This window comes from Vulpes lagopus, chromosome 4, assembly GCF_018345385.1.
Source record: "Vulpes lagopus strain Blue_001 chromosome 4, ASM1834538v1, whole genome shotgun sequence".
Classification (NCBI taxonomy): domain Eukaryota; kingdom Metazoa; phylum Chordata; class Mammalia; order Carnivora; family Canidae; genus Vulpes; species Vulpes lagopus.
Genome location: NC_054827.1, coordinates 43947407 through 43967348, shown reverse-complemented (window position 1 = coordinate 43967348; position 19942 = coordinate 43947407). Strand labels below are relative to the sequence as shown.

The window sequence follows — 19942 nt, the reverse complement described above, 5'->3', positions numbered from 1 at the left end:
TTTTTATTTATTTATGATAGTCACACAGAGAGAGAGAGAGAGAGAGAGAGAGAGAGAGGCAGAGACACAGGCAGAGGGAGAAGTAGGCTCCATGCACTGAGAGCCCGACGTGGGATTCGATCCCGGGTCTCCAGGATCATGCCCTGGGCCAAAGGCAGGTGCCAAACCGCTGCGCCACCCAGGGATCCCTGATTTTTATAGATATACATAATTTTACTGCTTTTGTGTTTCCTATTTTCTTTACTCATACTTATGGTCTTTCTTTTCCACTCAGAGAGTCCCCTTTAACATTTCTTATAGTGCTTGTTCAGTAGTCCTGAATTTCTTTAACTTTTGTTTGTTGGGGAAATTCCTTATCTCTCCTATTCCTTCTTTATCCTTCTTCCATCCTTGCTGGAATAGAGTATTCTTGGCTGCAGATTTTGTCTTTCATTATGTTGAATATAGCATGCCGCTTTCTTCTGGCCTGAAAAGTTTCTGCTGAGAAATCAGCTGACAGCCTTATGGGATTTTCCTTGCATGTAACTGCTTTCTTTTCTCTTGATCATTTTTTTTAAAAAAGACTTTTAAAAATTTATTTATTCATGAGAGAGAGAGAATGAGAGAGAGAGAGAGGCAGAGACACAGACAGAAGGAGAAGCAGGCTCCATGTAGGGAGCTTGGTGTGGGACTTGATCCTGAGACTCCAGGATCATGCTCTGGGCTGAAGGCAGGTGCTAAACCGCTGAGCCACCCAGGGATTCCCCTGTCTTGATGCTTTTAAACATTTCTCTTTATCACTATTTTTTGCCACTTTAATTTCTATGTGTCTTGGTGTGGACCACCTTGGGTTGATTTTGCTGGGGGATCTCTTTGCCCCTTGGATCTAGAATACTGCTTCCTTCCTTAGACTTGAGAAATTTTCAGCTATTATTTCCTCAAGTAATTTTGCTGCTCCCTTTCCTCTGTCTTTTCCTTCTGGGATTTCTATAATGTGAATGCTATTATGCTTGATGGTGTTGCTGAGTTCCCTAAGTCTATTCTCATTTTGCTTAACTTTTTTTTCTCTCACCTGATCAGCTTGATTACATTCCATTACTCTGTCCTCCAGGTCATTGATTTGTTCTTCTGCTTCCTCTCATCTACTATTTATTCCCATCTAGTTCATTTTAAATTTATTTCTTGTGTTCTTCATTTCTCATTGGTTCTCTTTGTTGAGTGTCACACTGAGGTGGGACATATTCTTTCTTTGGGACATATTCCTCTGTCTCTTCATTTTATCTAACTCTGTGTCTGTTTCTATGTGTTAGGAAAGTCAGCTATGTCTCTTGTTTTTATTTTTTTTTTAAGATTTTACTTATTTATTCAGGAGAGACACACACAGAGAGAGAGGCAAAGACACAGGCAGAGGGAGAAGCAGGCTCCACACAGAGAGCCTGACATAGGACTTGATCCCAAGTCTCCAGGATCACATCTTGGGCCAAAGGCAGTGCTAAACTGCTGAGCCACCCAGGCTGCTCTGTCTCTTGCTTTTGAAAGTAATGGCCTTCTGGACAAGACCTGTTGTGCCCTACAGTGCAGTGTTTCACATTCACCAGGACCTGGTGCTTTAGGAGTGTCTCCTATGTGTGTTGCATGCACCCTGCTGTGTGTTTGAGCTGTGTTTAGTCATTTGCAGTGGCTCACCTTGCCTGTTATGGGCAGTGTTTGGTTCCTGTGGTGTTATTGGGCTGCTCTGGGGCCACCTGAGGTTTGAGTTAAGTCAGACCAGGTGTTTGCAAGATGCAATACCACCAAAATGCCCCATGCTTTCCCTGTGTTGGCCCCTGAGAAGCTTTCCTTGGTGGGTATGGCCCCCACAGTTTGACTGGTGTGTGTGGTTATCTTTCCCTCTCCCCGGGACAGGAGTTCTTTTGGAGTCGTGCTGGTCTCTGTTGGAGCTGCTTACACACTGCCAGGCTTGTGCTACTGCTTTGGAGGGACCTTGGCCAAGAGCATATTGGAGGGAATGGATCTGCAATATGTGTGGGGGTGAGATGCACAGTGTTTTCAAGGTTTGTGTGTAGGTCCTCTGCAAGAGGGTACCTGTCACTAGTGGAACTGAGGCCAGCCTGGTTGAAGGGGGTGACTCAGCAAAGCAAGCTGGGATGGGAAAGGTGTGGTGTTAGCAAGATTTGCCAGTCACTGGTCTTCTGGGGGAGGGACCCATAGTGCCAGGCCTCATAGGGTCTGGCCTCCTAAGGCCAGGACTGAGGTAGTTCTGCCATAGCATGGCCTGGGGCAGATCTGCCATAGCATGGCCTGGGGAGGTAGACCAGGACTGTGCTATTAGCAAGTAAGGTAGCAAGTGTTGGTGCTGTGCTTGTTCCTGCAGGTAGCCATGTGTTTATGTTAGGGGCATAGGGGATGGAAATGGTGCCCAGCCAGCTCCTCTGTTTCTGGAGGAGTTCCCCCCAGTGATCTCTGAGAGGAGGGAAACTCTCCCTCTGGTATGCCCCAGGTGTTTTTCAAACTGCCTCTCTGCTGTATCTCCTGGGTTGTTGTTGTGCTCTGTCTTTAAGGGAGGGGACTCCATTTCCTTTTGCCCTCCTGGCTCAGAGCAGAACCTGCTGATTTTTAAAATTCCAGGTTTTAAGTCCCTCTGGTTGTAAGAACTCATGAAATTATACAGAAAAATTGAAAATAAAATTGGGAAAAGGATAAACCAAATACCAGCCAATAGAAACTCTGTGAAGCTTCATTGACATAAAACAAAATAGTTTTAATTTTTTTAAATTTGTTTTCCTATCATGGTTATATTTTATATTTTGAAACATGGAAGCATATTTCACTTATTTATTGTTTTAAAGGTTTTTCTTTTTCTTTTTTTTAAGATTTTATTTATTTATTCGTGAGAGACACACACACAGAGAGAGAATGAGGTAGAGACACAGGCAGAGGGAGAAGCAGACTCCATGCAGGGAGCCTGAAGTGGGACTCGATTGGGGGTCTCCAGGATCCTGCCCTGGGCTGAAGGCGGCGCTAAACCGCTGAGCCACCTGGGCTGCCCGGAAGCATATTTTAAATACTCTTAAGGCCTTCATTCTCTGCCAAGATTTCACATTAGCTTAAAATTCAAATCAGTCTTTACATTTCTCTACTGAGGACTCCACCTCAGTGTATGACATAAAAGCACCTTCTCCAGCAGTGTTACCAGCGTCCACACGGTGAGCCCCATGGTCAGCCTCTCTGTTCCCCAGGTGACCCAGCTAGATGTTAATATTACTCTGCTCCAGGGGAAAAGCTCCTAACTCAAACTCATTGGAAAAGGGGTGGAACTTCTGCAAAGTGCACTTTTAGAAGAGGTACTATTTGCTCATGAAAAGAAACCCGTGAGTCCTCTAAGAATAATAAAAGGGGGTATTTTACAGTTAAGCACATGATTTGGAGTGAAGAATTCAGATGTTGCTCTGCTGGTCCAGGCTTTTAATACTTTTCTTGTTCCTCCTGGGGCCCCCTTCATCAGGTATCACAAAGCCTTTATCTGTGGCATAGAGAATATCCATGATCCTCTGCACTACAGGATTGTTTTCCCCTTCATTCTCCTGGCAAATCAATTCAATGTTTCTTAGCTTTCCAAAGTAGACCTCTCTCTCTTTCTCCAAGTCTTCAACGGTAAAGTTTCAATACATTGACCTGCTGCATCAATTCAGCTGCTTTGTCGTCCTCGTTGCCCACACCAGGCTTCTTTTGCACCATACCCAGGCTAGTCTTAGGGGTTGCAGTGGGCCTCTGTGGAGCTGCACTGTAGGAGCCAAGAGGTTTCTTTGGTTTGTTCAGAGCTGGAGCAACAAGGGAGGGAGCCACTGCAGTTTATTTTTATTTTTATTTTTATTTTTTTTAAGATTTTATTTATTTATTCATGAGAGGCAGAGAGAGAGAGAGAGAGAGAGAGAGAGAGAGAGAGAGGCAGAGACACAGGCAGAGGGAGAAGCAGGCTCCATGCTGGGAGCCCGACACGGGACTCGATCCCAGGTCTCCAGGTCAGGCCCTGGGCTGAAGGTGGCACTAAACCGCTGAGCCACCCGGGCTGCCCACTGCAGTTTCTTGACTTTGTCTGGCAGCTACAGTGTCATAGTCTTTTCCATTATAGCTTGCATCAAAAAAACTTCTTGAACCATTGAACAAATTAAAAATTGTCCTGAAACTTTCCCTTTACTAATTTGTCCACAGGAATTATTTTGTCAACACCCATTCTCTTAAATCCTGCTTGTAGTATTGTGAAATTCTGGATGTGTTCATGCTCTAGTTTAGCCTGGAATTTTCACTTTCTTCAAGGCAATGGAGCCAGGGAAAAGCATATTCATAAACTGACAATAGGCAGCCCCTGAGCACAACTGTTCGATCTTTGTCAGATTTAGCTGCAAAGATTCATTGATGCAGGCCAGCGTGTCATGTTGACTTAGGTTATCACTGGTGATGGACTTCGGCTCTCAGCAGGACCGTGTCCACTGCCTGTGCCCGGCTTCGGTCCCACCTTCATCTCGTTCAAATCGCCCGACCCAAAATAGTTTTATTTTTTAAATTTTTAATTTTTTTCCGGAGGATCCCTGGGTGGCTCAGTGGTTTAGTGTCTGCGTTTAGCCCAGGGCATGATCCTGGAGTCCCAGGATCGAGTCCCACATTGGGCTCCCTGCATGGAGCCTGCTTCTCCCTCTGCCTGCGTCTCTGCCTCTCTCTGTGTGTCTGTCATGAATAAATATATAAAATCTTAAAAAAATTTTTTTAAATTTTTTTCCAAAATAGGTTTTTATGTGGATTCTCTGTGGACAGAGAATCTCTAAATGATGATGAAAGGTTTTGTGCACCGGGAACATATTACAGTTCTAAACTTTTACATGACCAGTAACATTTGTTTATGCAAAAATATGTTGGGCAAAACTTGACAGAATTGCAAAGAGAAATTGAAATCATATAAGATACCTTAATACCTTTTAGTAGTTGATTGGTGAAATCATTTTATTTTTATTTTATTTATTTATTTTTATTTACTTTTTTAAAGATTTTATTTATTTATTCATGAAAGACACACAGACAGAGAGAGAGAGACACAGGCAGAGGGAGAAGCAGGCTCCATGCAGGGAGCCCGACATGGGACTCTCTGGGATCACACCCTGGGCCGAAGGCAGGCACTAAACCGCTGAGTCACCTGGCTTCCCTTATTTTTATTTTTAAATATTTTATTTATTCATGAGAGACATAGAGGCAGAGGGAGAAGCAAGCTTCCTGCAGAGAGCCCATTGGGGGACTTGATCCCCGGACCCCAGGATCACTACCTGAGCCAAAGGCAGATGCTCAACCACTGAGCCACCCAGGTGACCCAGGTGAAATCATCTTTAACAATCAGTAAGGATGGATGGTCTCAACAAATGAAAAGGGATACACATTCTTTCAGATGGGGATAAGCCATTTATGGATATTGAGCATGTAGAGGGTCATAAAGCAAGCATCAACACATTTCCAAGAACTCCTATTGACCACATTCTCTGACCACAATGCAATCAAGTTAGAAATCAATAACAGAACATAGAGAACGCTATCCATTTGGAAGGTAGGAGATATACTTCTGCATAATTCATGGGTCAACAAGAAATAATAAATTTAGAAACTGTTTAAGCTGACAGTAAAAATGCTACAAATGGAAGTATATGGGATGCCATAAAAGGGAAAAAGTTAACCTTAAATGCTTACATTAGAACAACAACAACAAAAAAGGCTGAACATTGCTGAGCTTAATGACCCATTTAAGAAGTTAGGAGAAGAAAGTAATAAACTGAAGGAAAGCAGAAAGAAGGAAAAATAAAGAGCTGAAGTGAAAGGTACAGAAAACAAATATTAACAAAGTAAAATGCTGGTTTTTGAAAGAATGAAATCGACAAGCATGTGGCCGGGCAGCAGGTCTAGAAGTCATTAGTGCTGATGGACACAGGAGGACAGCAAGGCTCACGAGTGATACCTTTAAGAAAATGGGAACAGGGGATCCCTGGGTGGCTCAGCAGTGTCTCTGCCTCTCTCTCTCTCTCTCTCTCTATCATAAATAAATAAATCTTAAAAAAAAAAAAAAAGAAAATGGGAATAGATGGGTTACCTCATGATTTTGAACTTAGGGTGAGGAGACTAGCGTTTCTTGCAAAGAATTTGAAGATGAATTAATGGTAGATGATGGAAGACTAAACACATGAAGAAGTGACAGCTGGGGGCCCCCCAGGGCCCTATAGGGAGGGGTGGCAAGGCCCTGGGGGGTTGTCAGGGTAGGGATCAGTCAGGGCCATGCAGGATGGAGAGGTGCCCAGGGTGGGGGCTGGCGGGGGGTGGGGGCGCTTTCCTGGAGGACAAGGGTGGGGATTGGTAGTGTCTGGCATGGACAGTGGAGTCAGGATGAGGAGGCCGGGCAGCCGGAGGAATGGATGGTGAGGGGCTCCTGGGGGGGTTGGTACCTCACAGGGACCTGAGCGAGAGGTTAGGGGGAGCAGGGCTGCCCCCCAGGTCAGTGTTCCTTGACTCAGTGACTGTCTCCTGAAAACCGAGTCTACAGGAGGGTTCAAAGATGCGGAGGATGGAGGACACTTCTATGGGGAGGCCGACCTGTCACTTCCCTGCGCTGCAGGCTGTGCTCCCCACTGGCTCACACTATCAGCTTCACCAACAGAGGTGGGGACCACTCTTCCTCCAGGCAATTTGCAAATAATAGAAGAAAGTACACACTGTTCTCTTTTAAAAACTGTTTACAGTTCTTAAAAAAGCTTATTTCAAAAAATAGCATTTGGGTCAACTAATTTATAGTATGATAAATAGAACCATCAGGTGCACAAGTATAATGAACAAATCTTAATTATTCATCACTAAGTGTGTTAAGATGTTTGCAGTCTATTATATGGTTACTTTTGAAGACAACTTTCCTTTCAATGTGCTAATAATAGTAGCGTGCCCTATTTCTAGCAAATGGTTTCAGGGTACCAGAAGATGAACCTCTGTCGCCATTTGAGAAACCTCATGTCTGCTTTTTATTTTCTGTTGTATCTTTCCTTTTGTATATTTCATTTTTCATTTATTTATTTAATTTATTTATTTGAGAGAGCACACACAAGCGGGGGGAGGGGCAGAGGGAGAAGCAGACTGTCTGCTGAGCGGGGAGTCTGATGTGGAACTCGGTTCCAGGACCCTGAGATCATGACCTGAGCCGAAAGTCATGATGCTTAACCAACTGAGCCACCCAGGCGCCCTTCCTTTCGTGAACTTTGATTTTGTGTCTATGTTAAGACAAAGTTATTTTTAAAAAGAAAGCAAATGGCTTACTTCTGTAAAAAATGTTTTGTAAAGTTTTTAAAACCTCTTTTTATTATGGAACATTTCAAGCACCTCCTCAGTACCTAGCTTTGTCACACCAACCAGTCTGCTCTTGTCACAGGGCCTTCTCCTGGTGTGTCCTCTCCTTATAGGGACACAGTTGTTGGAGAAGGGCCCTCCCTACTCCAGTGTGACCTCACTGAGCTTGATCACATCTGCAGCGACCCTGTTTCCAGTTAAGGCCACGTTCCCAGGCACTGGGGGTGAAGACTTCAGCAAATCTTTTTTGGGAACACAACTCAACCCACAGTAGCTGTTTAGAACTGGGGTTAAGAGCATGGGCTTTGGAAGGAGGCCTGTTATCAAGTCCCAAAGTCCTCAAATTCCAAGTGGTACCAGCTTGGCCAGGTTACCACTTTTTTTTTTTCCCTAAAATATTTTATCTATTCATGAGAGAAACACAGAGATAGGCAGAGACATAGGCAGAGGGAGAAGCAGACTCCCCGGAGGGATGATCCCAGGAACCTGGGATCACAACCTGAGCCAAAGGCAGATGCTCAACCACTGAGCCACCCAGGCGTCCCCAGGTTTCCACTTCTGTGCCGACACCGACTACTTCAGATGCTGTGTGAGGATCTGAGACCACGTGTGCCGGCCCCGGAGAGTGCCTGGCAGGAAAAGCACTCAATAGTTTATAGCTTCTCCTTCCCCCTTCTTTTCCTGTGCTTTGTTGTTATTTGTAGCGCTAGTAATTATTAATAGAATGTGGGCAAGATAGGCCTTATCCAGAAGGTGAGATCTCAGCGAGATTTGAAGGTGGTGAGGGAGGTGGCTGAGCTGAAGTCTGGGGTGGGGGCCGGGGGGCCGTTCTGGGAAGAGGAAATAGCTGGAACTTAAAATTCTGTGATGTTGCTCTACTTTTTTCTGCTTGCACACTAGAGTGTAAGCTCCCGAGGGGAGAGGTCTGTCATGTTGGCAGACATGGCCCAGACCCCATGGATAGTGCCCAGAAGGCCCATGGTAGATGCTTGGTGCACAGCAAAGTAGTTGCTAAATAAATTAATATTGAATTCCAATTGATCCACATAGACAAGTCTTCTCTTTGATGGGGTCCTGAGAAGTAACAGGGATTTTGCCATTCCAGGCTGGTTTCCTGGCAATCTCCCGACCAGGGACCACCCACCTGCCCCCTCCTTCCTCCTGCCACTTTTTTTTTTTTTATAAAGATGTATTTATTTATTTACTTATGATAGACATAGAGAGAGAGAGAGAGAGAGAGAGAGAGAGAGAGAGAGAGGCAGAGACACAGGAGGAGGGAGAAGCAGGCTTCACGCTGGGAGCCCGATGCAGGACTCGATCCTGGGACTCCTGGGACTCCAGGATCGCTCGCGCCTTGGGCCAAAGGCAGGCGCTAAACCGCTGAGCCACCCAGGGATTCCCCCTCCTGCCACTTCTGATTGGGAGTTATCCCAAAGGCTGTTCCTCAAATGGCACTGTTTTTTTTTTTTTTTTTTGGAAGTTTCTGGAAATTATTTCAGCTGTTATAAAGGAGACAAGATGCAAAACAGACAGTACATGGGAATTCTCAAAATATCATGGAATGGCTGCTTCTGGATTTTAAGAAGTTCAGGGATGAGCTCATCTGATCCTCTGCTCCTTCTCTGGGGGTAAGGGGCTGTCTTGGTGCATGTCGCTCTGCTCTTATCCACTCCCAGCTCCCTGGAGCCGGTGTTGCTTTTTCTCCATTCTCCTCCCCAGGGGAGGGAGCTTGTCCCTCGTGCTGTTCATGCTCTGCCTGGCAGCCCCTGGCACCCCAACCACCTGGGGCAGCCCCGCCGCACACCCCCCCCCCCGCCCCGAGACCTTGAGACCATGGGTGTGCACGGCCCCTCGTTAGAACAGGAGCAGGGTGCTCGCCCTCCAGAGCCTGCCTTCAGCATTGTCTTGTCTTCTGGAATCCCTGTGTCAGAACTCAAATATTAAGGCTTAAGGTGGAGACGGCCGCCCCTGAATTTCTGGAGGACGCTCCGTGTTCTGTGGCGTCTCTTCACCTTTAGCAGGTCCCCTGGCCACTTAGGGGAACAGGTTCGGGTGATTGGGCACGTCACCAGCCTCACGATCTTCGATCTTCGTTGATGTCCTGGCCTTGTCCAACTACTCATCATCAAACATTGGACAGACGTTCACGACGCACCCCTCCGGCCCAGAGATGAGCCCGAGTAAGAGTGTGCGGATGAGTAGGAGCCAGTTGAGGGACACGGTGAGGACAACGCCAGCCACTAACACTTGGGGCCCTCCAGCGCTCAGGGAGAAGCCTTACAGGTAACAGGACGCGCGCACGCACGCATTTGTCCATCTCTTTAACAGTGCCCAGGGAAGGGCCAGGCCAGGAAGGGGATTTTCCAGCAGTTTCCTGGTGTGCACGGCAGTGCTGAGAAATGCATTTGACCCTCGGCGCCACCGTCCGCTGTCCAGGAAGGAGCAGGGTGGAACGGGCCGTGGAGAGTCCTGGGAGTCCTGGGGGCCTCCGTGGTGCCGCGGCGTGTGACTCGGGCCTGGAGAGAGCAGCTGAACATCTGCAGGTGGGAAGGGAGGTGGGGACCAGTCAGGCCGGTGGGCAGGTGGGCAAGGCCTGGCCGGGGGGCGTGCGGGTGGAGAGGGCGGCGGGGGCCTGGTCCCCACTGAGAGGCCCCTGCTGGTTTCTAAGCAGGGAGATGAGAGGAAGAGAGGTTCTGGTTCCTGAGGGCGGCCCTCTCCCCATCCCCCCCGGCCAGGCCATGCGGAGGCCTTGTGGCCAGAAGGGAGGTGACACCACAGCCCGGGTGGCCTCGTTGGCCAGGGAGCATATTCAGAGGGCTGCCACACTGGAGAGGGCCTCGGGTGCGCCTGTGCCACGGGCAGGGGGAGCTCTCCGTCCTCAGATCCATGCCGACCTCCAGGTCGTCAGGCCGCCTGGTGGCAGTTGGAGGTCCCACTGGGTCTTTAGAGCTGAGCCTGTGGCCACAAGCAGCCCAAGGCTTGGCTTTGGGCCATTTCTTCAGTCTCCTGCGCCTCAAATACACAGTTTGGAGGAGGTATGAAGGAAGGGAGGAACCTGGGCCTTCGGGCACAGGCATGTGCGCTGGGCTGGGAGGGAAAGCTTCTGTGCCTGGAGGAGGTCAGAGCACTTGTCCCTGGGGTGGGAGGAAGGGTGGCTGGCATATGGGAGGTGGCTCTCGGCCTGTGGCAAATGGGCACCAGTGACCTGTAGCGGTGTTTCCTGCGTGCTGGAACTGTCGTGGTGGGGACTCTCCCATTGGCCTGGAGCACTGGGAGGGGCCAGGAGCTCCTGACTGTGATGCGTGGGACCAATCCTGCATCTCTAGCTACCGGAAGCAGGTGCCCCTTAGGCTCTGGTCTCAAAAGAGAGCAGGTGATTGTGATGTGGGATTTCGGGAGAGGGAAGCCCATTCTTGGTCAGAGCAGTGTTTCTGCAAGCCTTCCGGTTCGCATCTTCGAGTCCCTTGGAGGTGGGGGTCCGCAGCGTTGCCAGCACGCAAGTGTCTAGAAGGAAGTAGGTACCTGGCTTTTCTCCGACCTCCCCATAGGAAGGATCTTCAGGATCTTTGAGAGCCAAGTGATAATCGTACCATGTCCTCGGTCTGGTCGGCATCTAAGGTACATTCTGTGTAGTGTGTTAAGTCCAAGAAGTAAGATCGGGCTATATCCACAATGTGAGGGGATTTTAGGGGTTTCCTATGAATGTGTCTTAAGCATGCTCCTTACGTAGACTTACAACTATGCCAGTTTTATCAGGAATTTTATGTGAAAAACATGTGGAACCTGTTCTAGATTTCCTTATGAAAATGACAGTGAAACTTACTTTTCAAGTATTTCCCCATGGGTTGCAATTTTCTCCCGAGAGTGCTATTATGCAAAGCAAAATTCTCTTTTTGATCAAAGAGCTTTGGAAGTAAATCCTGTGGAATCTACCTGTGGATTATTTTGTCTCCCTTCCCAGAAAGGCTGCCTGCTGAATGTTTTTTCCCCAAAGACAGATGGATCCAGTAAGGAAGTAGCAAATGTAACCAAAATACCCAGAAGATTCTAATTGTTTAGGGCAAAGTGTCTAACCTCACTACTTACATATTGAGCTGGATACTGTATGTCATGGGGTGGGGGAGGGCATCCTCTGTAGCCTCCACCCACCAGAGGCCAGTGCACACCCATCTCCTCACCTCTAGTGGTGACAACCAAAAAGGTCTCCACTTTGCCACATGTCCCCTAGGGTCCCAAATCTCTCCTGGTGAACCAGTGGTTTAAGAGGAGTGTGTCTGCACACGCAGGCGTCGGAAACACTGCTCTGACTTGCAGTATGGGCTTCCCTCTCTGGAAGGATTTCTGCAGGAGAATCAAAAAGGGTTATCGGGTCAATAAGCCTGTTAAATTTTCTTAGAGATTTGGGACGTAAAACAACGGATGCCCTCCATGTGTGGAACGATCTGCTCTTGCTTTTGTCACTCATTGGTTCAGGAGCCTTGGGGCGCGGTGAGCTCCCCCACAGTGTGAAGGCCCCAGTGGGGTGGGCAGAGCTGGTGCCACAGGGAGCCCCTTGGGCCAGGGTCGCCTGCTTGTGAGCCCTGGGAGAGAAGGGAGCTGCAGGCTCAGCCGGTGAGGTGCTTTCTCCCAAGCTGAAGCTTTTCCTGTAGAATCCTTTCTGCATCTAGCTGAAGTGCCACGTTTCACCGAGAGGACACTCACTAGAACCCAGTTTTTTATCGCTAGCTGGAAAAGCCTCCCAGAGAGCAGCCCTTTGTCTGAGAAGTGGCCATTCCACTCAAGCTGATGCACCGAAGGCTTGCAGGTGTGCAGGGAGAAAGGGTTAACACATTGCTTTGTAAATGGCCCCAAGTTGTTTTCTGAACACATACATACAGAATACACCTGCTCACGGCGTATTCCCCACGCGTGTGTGCTACACAGACCCGGGCTGGATGGCAAACAGATGTTTTGAGTTGCAACACTGTGTTTGGTAGCTTTGTGCCTTTTTTCCTTTTCTCCCAACTATTACCTGAGTCACAACCATAGTTGTTTCTCTGGGGAAACAGACTCATATGCTCTCTATTTGTCCTAGTAGGAAATAAAAGAAGTTGATGGCTGGGCACAAGAAAATGTGCACATCGATTTTTAATTAAATATGTTCTATTTAATAATGGAGAGTGATAAGGTTTATGAATCAAGTCATTAAGGGTTCTTCTTTTCTGATGATGGAAACAGGAAAATGCGAATTCATATTTTCCTTCATTTGGGGAGAAACATCTAAGTGGGAAACAGCATATAGGTTTTTAATTAATGTGTGTTGAAATACATGGTGTTTTAAATAACTTTAACAAAATGGTCGATAGTAAGATTTATTTTAATTTTTCAATCTGCCAAAAAAAAAAAAAACCCCAAACAAACAAAAAAAAATCAAACTATACTCCTATATATACAGTGTCGACATTTTCAGAGCACTTACATTAGGAAACGTTGCGTTTCTTTTCAATCATATGACAATACTGTATATGCCACAATAAAATTTACAAAAACAATCGCATCAGCAATCATACAAACATTATGATTTTACATTTCAATACACAAGAAAAAAATAGACATCTTCCCGGCACTTTTGTTTCCTCACACCCGCTGCCTGGTTTCAGTCTCACAGAACAGCTCTCCACACGTGCTTTTCAGAAACTTCACCCTTTAAAACCTAACAGTGGCTATTTGAGAAGTCCTGTCCTTTCCAGATCCAAACTTAAATGAGAAATTTGCCATTTAAAAATAACAACCAATGGTTTATTGATGGGTGTGGTGAAGCTTACCCACCACAATGTGTAAAAAACTGCATGAAAGTAGAAATAAATAAAGCTGTTGTAAAGCAGTTTTGTTTATATTATAGTTCAGAACAGACACTTAAACATAAAACTGTCGTTAAAGTTTTATAAAGTAATTATTTATATCCAAATCACAACTGTTCGACAAATCTAATGGAAACAAACTGATTTGGTAAAGGTCCAAAGACGCTCACGCCCCAGCACCGTGTGGCTCCAGCTGCCACGGGCCGCAATGGTGACATATCGCGTGTTCTGACATAAGGCACTAGGTCTGAATAGGCCATGCACTCGCCTTATGTCATATTACCTGTTACAGACCAGTGAATTCTTTGAAATGAAAAGTAATAAGAATTTCAGGACACAGTGCACTTTAATAACATACAGCATTTGAAATCGTTCAGACAAACGTCTGAAAACAGTCTTTAACGCAAGCCTGAATCTTCAAACACATAAACTCTGTTTCTTATGCTCAGTTTCAATATCACTGGAAAAAATACCCATCACTAAACCCTGATATACATTCTTAGCCATTTTACTGTCTCTGTCACGGTCCGTGTTCATGAGGCAAAGCGTGACCCCGAATCTGTTTAAGTTCTCCTCCAAGGGCTGCTCCACTCACAGTGGTCATTCTGTTTCTGCCTCCTTCTGTTTGGCACCTGTTGGTAGATGGAGAAATGAAAGTGTCAAAGCAACGTAAAAATATGTTGCAGCTGGGCCTGACCTACACCCAGCAGGAGTGGTGCTCCGCCTCCTCCTTGGTGGTCTTCCCTGGGTTCTGCAGTGCCTTAGGAGAATGTTCTAGGTGTTGGAGGTGGGGATGGGAAACGAGCAGGTGGCTCCAAGCTCCTCACCCCCACCTGCAGTCACAGCAGCCCAACTTCTGAAACATTTGTTCTGTGCCTCTGTCACATTCTGGGAATTCTCACAGCGTTTCAAGCTTTTTCATTATTATACCTGTTACAGTAATCAGTGACTTTTTTTTTTTTTTTTTTTTTTTTTTGAATCTTGAGAGAGAGAAAGAGGCAAGGGGAAGAGAGCGGAGGGGCAGAGGGAAGCTTTCAAGTAGAATCCTTGCTGAGCATGGAACCTGACGCCGGGGGATCCCTGGGTGGCGCAGCGGTTTAGCGCCTGCCTTTGGCCCAGGGCGTGATCCTGGAGACCCGGGATCGAATCCCACGTCGGGCTCCCGGTGCATGGAGCCTGCTTCTCCCTCTGCCTATGTCTCTGCCTCTCTCTCTTTCTCTCACTGTGTGCCTATCATAAATAAATAAAATAAAAATTAAAAAAAAAAAAAAAAAAAAGGAACCTGACGCCGGACCTGATCCCACCACCCATGAGATCAAGACCTGAGCTTGACCAACTGAACCACCCAGGCTGCCCCTCAGTGATCTCTGATGTTACTATTGTGGTTGTTTGTTGTCACCACGAACCACACACATATAAGAGAGCAGCTTAATAAATGTGTGTGTTCTGAGTGCTCCACTGACTAGCTGCTACCCATCTCTCTCCCTTTCCCTGGGCCTCCCTCAGTTAACAACCCTATAGTGGCCCCTAAATGTTCAAGTGAAAAGAACAGTCAGTTGCACATCTTTTAGTTTATATCAAAAGCTAGAAGTGATTAAGTTTGGTGTGAGCCATGTGGAAAGCCAGGCCTCTTTTACCAAACAGTGAGCCAAATTGTATGAAAGGAAACATTTTTTTTTTTTTTTTAAAGGAAACATTCTTGAAGGAAATTAGAAGTGCTACTGCAGGGGCACCTGGCTGGCTCAGTAGGAAGAGCGACCTTTGGTCCTGGGGTCATTAGTTTGAGCCCCACACTGGGTGTAGAAGATTACTTAAATCAACTTAAAAAAAAAAAGTGCTACTCCAGTGAACACATGAATGATAGGAAAGAGCAACAGCCTTACTGCTGGTGTGGAGAAAGTGGCAGTGGTTCCGACAGGAGATCACAGCAGGAGATCACACACGTTCCTTAGGCCAAAGCCTAATCTAGAGCAAGGCCCTGACTCCCTTCAGTTCTAGGACAGCTGAGAGGGGAGGAGGCTGCAGAAGGAAAGTCTGAGGCTGGGAGGCTGGTTAGGGAGGTGTAAGGAAAGCAGCCACCTCCACGACACAGAAGTGCAATGTGAAGCAGCAGGTTTTCCAGAAGACCTAGCTAAGATAACCAATGAGGGTGCTGCACTGAACACCACATTTTCAGTGTAGATGAAACAGGTTCTACTGGAAGAAGCTGCCAGCTAGGACTTTCACAGCTGGAGAGGAGAGGTCAGTGCCGGCTCCAAGGCTTCCAAGGCCAGGCTGACCCTCCCGTGAGGGGCTAGTGCAGCTGGTGACGAGGCTGAAGCTGGTGCTCGGTGACCATTTTGAAAATCTCAGGGTCCTTAAGGATGATGCTAAGTCTACTGTGCCTGTGTTCTTGAAATAAAGCAACGAAGAAACAGCGAGAGAACCAGACGAGGAGTGGAGCCGAGGGACTGAACGGCCGCGAGCTCAGCACCAAACGTGAACGGACGAGCAGGTGCTTCTCAGGGACGAGCCAAGAAAGTGGTTTCCCGAGTTGGCCTCTTCCTGGTGGACACACCGTGAAGACAGTTGAAACGACAACCAAGGATTGGGAACAGGACAGCAGCTTAGCTGGTGGAGCCCCGCGGGCCCGAGGCCGGACTGTTCTGAAGGCGGCTCTCCGGGGGGTGCAGTGCCACCGAGCAGCACCGCCGGCTGCAGAGAAACCGTTCGTGCCGGGAGAGCCATTGATGCGGCAAACTGCACGGTTGGCTTGTTTTAAGGAATAAAACGAGACACAGCCGCCCGGCCTCCAGCGCCCACCACCCTGATGGGTCAGCCCCCGGCGGCGCCAAGACCCTCCACCAGCAGAAAGATCAGGACTCGCTGAAAGCTCAGATGGCGGTCAGCGGGTTTCAGCAATAAAGTGTCTTTCGATGAAGGCGTGTAGGTTCTAGTTTTAAAATTCCTTGGGCCCACTTTATTGCAATATTCGCTTTCTTGCAAATGGAACCAAACCCACAGTATCTCTGAGGTGCACCTGTACATACTCATAAAAATGTTTAAAAAAGCAATAAACATATTTATGGATATTTGCACATTCACAACTACTCATATCTGGCTGGCGTATTTCCAAACGGGTTGGTAGGAATGCTACCACATTTCTCCTCACAGCAGCTTCTATTTTATCTTCAGGCACAAGAAAATTTTTGAAAGAGATTAGTGGTCTATAAAAATAAGGAGCTAAAAAAGCAGTAGCTCCTGCCATCAGACTATGTACTCATTAGTGACATGTGTGCATATACTTAGGTTCGTTTGGACAGCCTAAGTTCTTCCAGCAGCTACTTCTAAAGAAACTCTTATTACAGCAACTCAGTATCCTTAACGGAAGACCGTGGCCATCAGCTGTGGAAAAGAATAACCTCTGGTGGTACCTTTTATTCGTGCTAAAAGTGCTAAAAGTGCTTCTTACCAATTAGTCTGTAAACACTCACCCAGCAGTGCAGCTCCCCAAGGGTGCGGTGCCTTGTCGTGCACAAACGGCTCCATGCCTGGTTTTGGTTTCATCTCAGAGTACCTCAGGAGGGATGAGGGCCTATGGCAGCCTGCTTTCTCCATAGCTGCATGGGCAGGGGCTACATGAGGTGAGTAGCTTGCCCACACTCAGGTAGCTCTGAGGGCATGAGGGAGTCAGGTGAACTGGGCTGGACTCCTCACCTGATGCTTACCCAGCACCGTCTCTCACGTGTATGAACGTCTGAAGGAGCTGATCTGAGTTCTGGGAGAGTTCTGCTCCAAATGTTCACTCATAACGCAGTTATTAGGAACACAGAGCATATTCCCAAATAGTGTTCTACACACTATGTTGTAGAGAATTCTAATTCAACTATCTTTAGAACATTATTTCTATGGTAACGCACATTTCAAATTCCGGCTGTGGAACAGGGTTCCTCCCCACAGAGGAGTATTAGGGACTTGGAATTTTTAAAATATCAAATGTGGATGGAAATGTAAATGCATCCAGCCCAACATTCTCTCATTTTTTTAAATTAAAAAACTTTAAAAAATTTAATTATCTGAGAGAGGAAGGGAGGTCATGAGCAGAGGGAAAGGGCAGAGGGAGAAGCAGACTCCTGCAAAGCAGGGAGCCCAATGCAGGACTCGATCCCACGATCCTGCGATCATGACTTAAGCCGAAGGTAGATGCCCATGGACTAAGCCAGCCACCACAGTGCCCTAATGAAAAAACTTAAAAAAAATTATTTTAAAGTAATCTCTATACCCAGTGTGGGGCTTGAACTCACAAAGCTGAGATCAAGAGTCGGATGCTCCACTGATTGAGCCAGCCAAGGGTCCCAGCCAACATTCTCATTCTTATGGTCTGGGGCAGTAGGCATAAAGAGGATAAAGAACTTGACTTGTTTACTCTCGAGTTTGCAAATAAGGAATCTTGGCCCCAAGACAGAGGAGGGCCGACATTCACCCTGATGCTGCTGGGCCAACATGTGCCTCGGCCGTGGCCTGCTGCCCAGGAAAGGGGTGTTTTCCTGAAGGTGCCAGGTTATGTGTGCCTGCAAGGAGTCTGCTCTTGAGGAGGCCTTTCCCCCTGTGCAGGAAGGAGCTGTGTAAGTTGTGAGCGTCATCACACTCCCTGGACTGGTCTTGCTCCTCTGCTCGCTATCATGTGTGTGAGGTCGAATAGAGCAATGGAGGTTCACGGTCAATGCTGTGGGGCACCCACAGAACAACTGTAAGGCTATCTGCTGCTTCTGCGAGGTGTTTGAGTTATTTCCAGTTTTAGGTTATTACAGATAATGCTGTCAACAGCCTCACATTCATTTAGTCATTTTATCCCTATTTCATGATTATGAAGATTATTTTGAGTTTCGGTTTCCCTACCACCTGAGATTGAAAAGGACTGTATGCGGCCCCATCTCCAGAGTTTCCGATTCCATGGACAACCTCCAGGTGCTGCTGGGCTACTGGACTTACATCCTTGGTGCTCTCATGTGGCGGCTGTGATGTTTCTTGCTGGTGGCAGGGATTCAAGATGAGCATAGACTGAAACCTAGTCTTGGCCAGTTTGATTTCCAAACTCAAGAAGAATTCTCTGGTACATGCACACTTTAGTGTTTGATGTATACTCTGGAAGTAACTTGGTCTGTGGTCTTGGCACATCTTGGCACAGGTCAGTGTGGCCCAAGGCTGGACTGCTTGTACTTAATGGGGGTGGAAAGGGGACCAGCAGGGAGGAGAAAGAGAGGGCTGGTGGTTTTAGGACCTTTCAGCCCACCTGTCACTGTTAAACACGGCACACAGGAGATGCCAGCCCCTCATTCCTGGAGCCCCGTCCTCCCCTGTCCACTGTGGCCTGAGTGCATGCTCCAGGGTTGGTTTGGCAGATGATGAAAGTAGCCACCAATGCTGTTTTGTAGTTAATGTAATTTCCAATACAGTATTAATGGAAAAAAGTTTGGGTTTAGGTCTTTTGTTGTATATACTCAAAACACTAGTTTTTTTGTTTTTTTTTTAAAGGGTAGATGATGGTTTCAATAGTTAGAATCTGATGAATTTCCCTCCTAGGTTTTCCAGGTAGTAGTCCTAAAAATCAAAACTAGAGATGTCTTAGCTTTTTCATGGAAAAGGTGACTCTGGCACAGAATCCGGAGGCTCCCAAGGGTACGTTCTATAAACTTGTCTCTGTCACCCAACTAGAGCAGTGGAGCTACGAAGGACAACCATACAGCAAATGAACACAGTTTACAGAGGAATGCACATGAAGCCAAGATCTTATGTGGGCAATGGGGAGCAGCTGCTAGTGGTACCCTGCCTGTCCCCCTGCCCATTGGGCACCCTAAGGGGAGGGCCGGCAGTCGGCACACCTACCTGCAGGCGTGAGTATCAGGGCTTGCAGAATGTCTGACAGGGAGATAATACCCACAATGCTGTCTGCTTCATTCACTACCACCAGGCGATGGACCTGCAAACAAGAGAACAGGTCACATGTCAAAGTTTACAGAAGGTTCTAAGATGGATATTAGCAAAAATGTCTTTCACATACCATATCAGGGGATTACCATCCTGCAAATAAGAGACATTACCAGTGTACAGAACCGTGAAAAGTCTTAGGCTCTAAAGTCAAGATGCAATGCTGATTTTAACTACTTGTAGGAAAAATTAGCCAGCTGTGTCCTGCTGTTTTCAACTTTCAGAATATGAATATATGAATGATACAACTCAAAACAAGAAGTACTAAGTAGCCATGATATTCTTAAACATAAGCTTTAAAATTTTTAAAGTATTTCAGTTTCTAATAACTATCAGATATGGATTTACATGGGAAAGATATCCAGAAGAGGTCATGGCTCTTCCTTTTTTTATAGTCTTTTCTCCATGAGGTTCATATTTTAATATGTTCCTATAGGTCAGACGATAAAGGAACTATAACAAAGTGAAACAGACTGTATTCACATCTCATTTTTTAAAAAAAAGTGTTTTCGTGATTCTTTTTCCTTTTTTTATACATCATCTTTTTTAAAGATTTTATTTATTTACTCATGAGAAACACAGAGAGAAGGAGGGGGAGGAGGAGAGTGAGGGGGAGGAAGGGAGGGAGAGAGGAGGAGGGAGGAAGAGAGGGAGGGAGGGAGGGGGAGAGAGGCAGGCAGAGAGGAGAGCAGGCTCCATACAGGGAGCGAGGTGGGACTCCATCCCTGGTCTCCAGGATCACACCCTGTGCTGAAGGTGGCGCTAAACTGCTAAGCCACCAGGGTTGCCCC

General features: G+C 46.8%; 1 protein-coding gene and 1 pseudogene across 10 annotated transcripts in view; both read right to left on the bottom strand.

Moving 5' to 3' along the window:
- Positions 1 to 3416: 3416 nt before the first annotated feature.
- On the bottom strand, positions 3417 to 4501 carry LOC121488713 (annotated as a pseudogene).
- An 8183-nt stretch (positions 4502 to 12684) lies between these two features.
- PRKAG2 (protein kinase AMP-activated non-catalytic subunit gamma 2) overlaps positions 12685 to 19942 on the bottom strand; it is a 268736-nt gene continuing 261478 nt past the window's right edge. For all 10 annotated transcript variants that reach the window (XM_041753787.1, XM_041753785.1, XM_041753786.1 and 7 more), the window contains 2 exons: positions 19050 to 19143; positions 12685 to 13816 (listed from right to left, as the gene is read on the bottom strand). In XM_041753787.1, the coding sequence (XP_041609721.1) occupies positions 13785 to 13816; positions 19050 to 19143 (126 nt within the window). In that variant the 3' untranslated portion in view covers positions 12685 to 13784. The remainder of the gene's footprint in view (positions 13817 to 19049; positions 19144 to 19942) is intronic.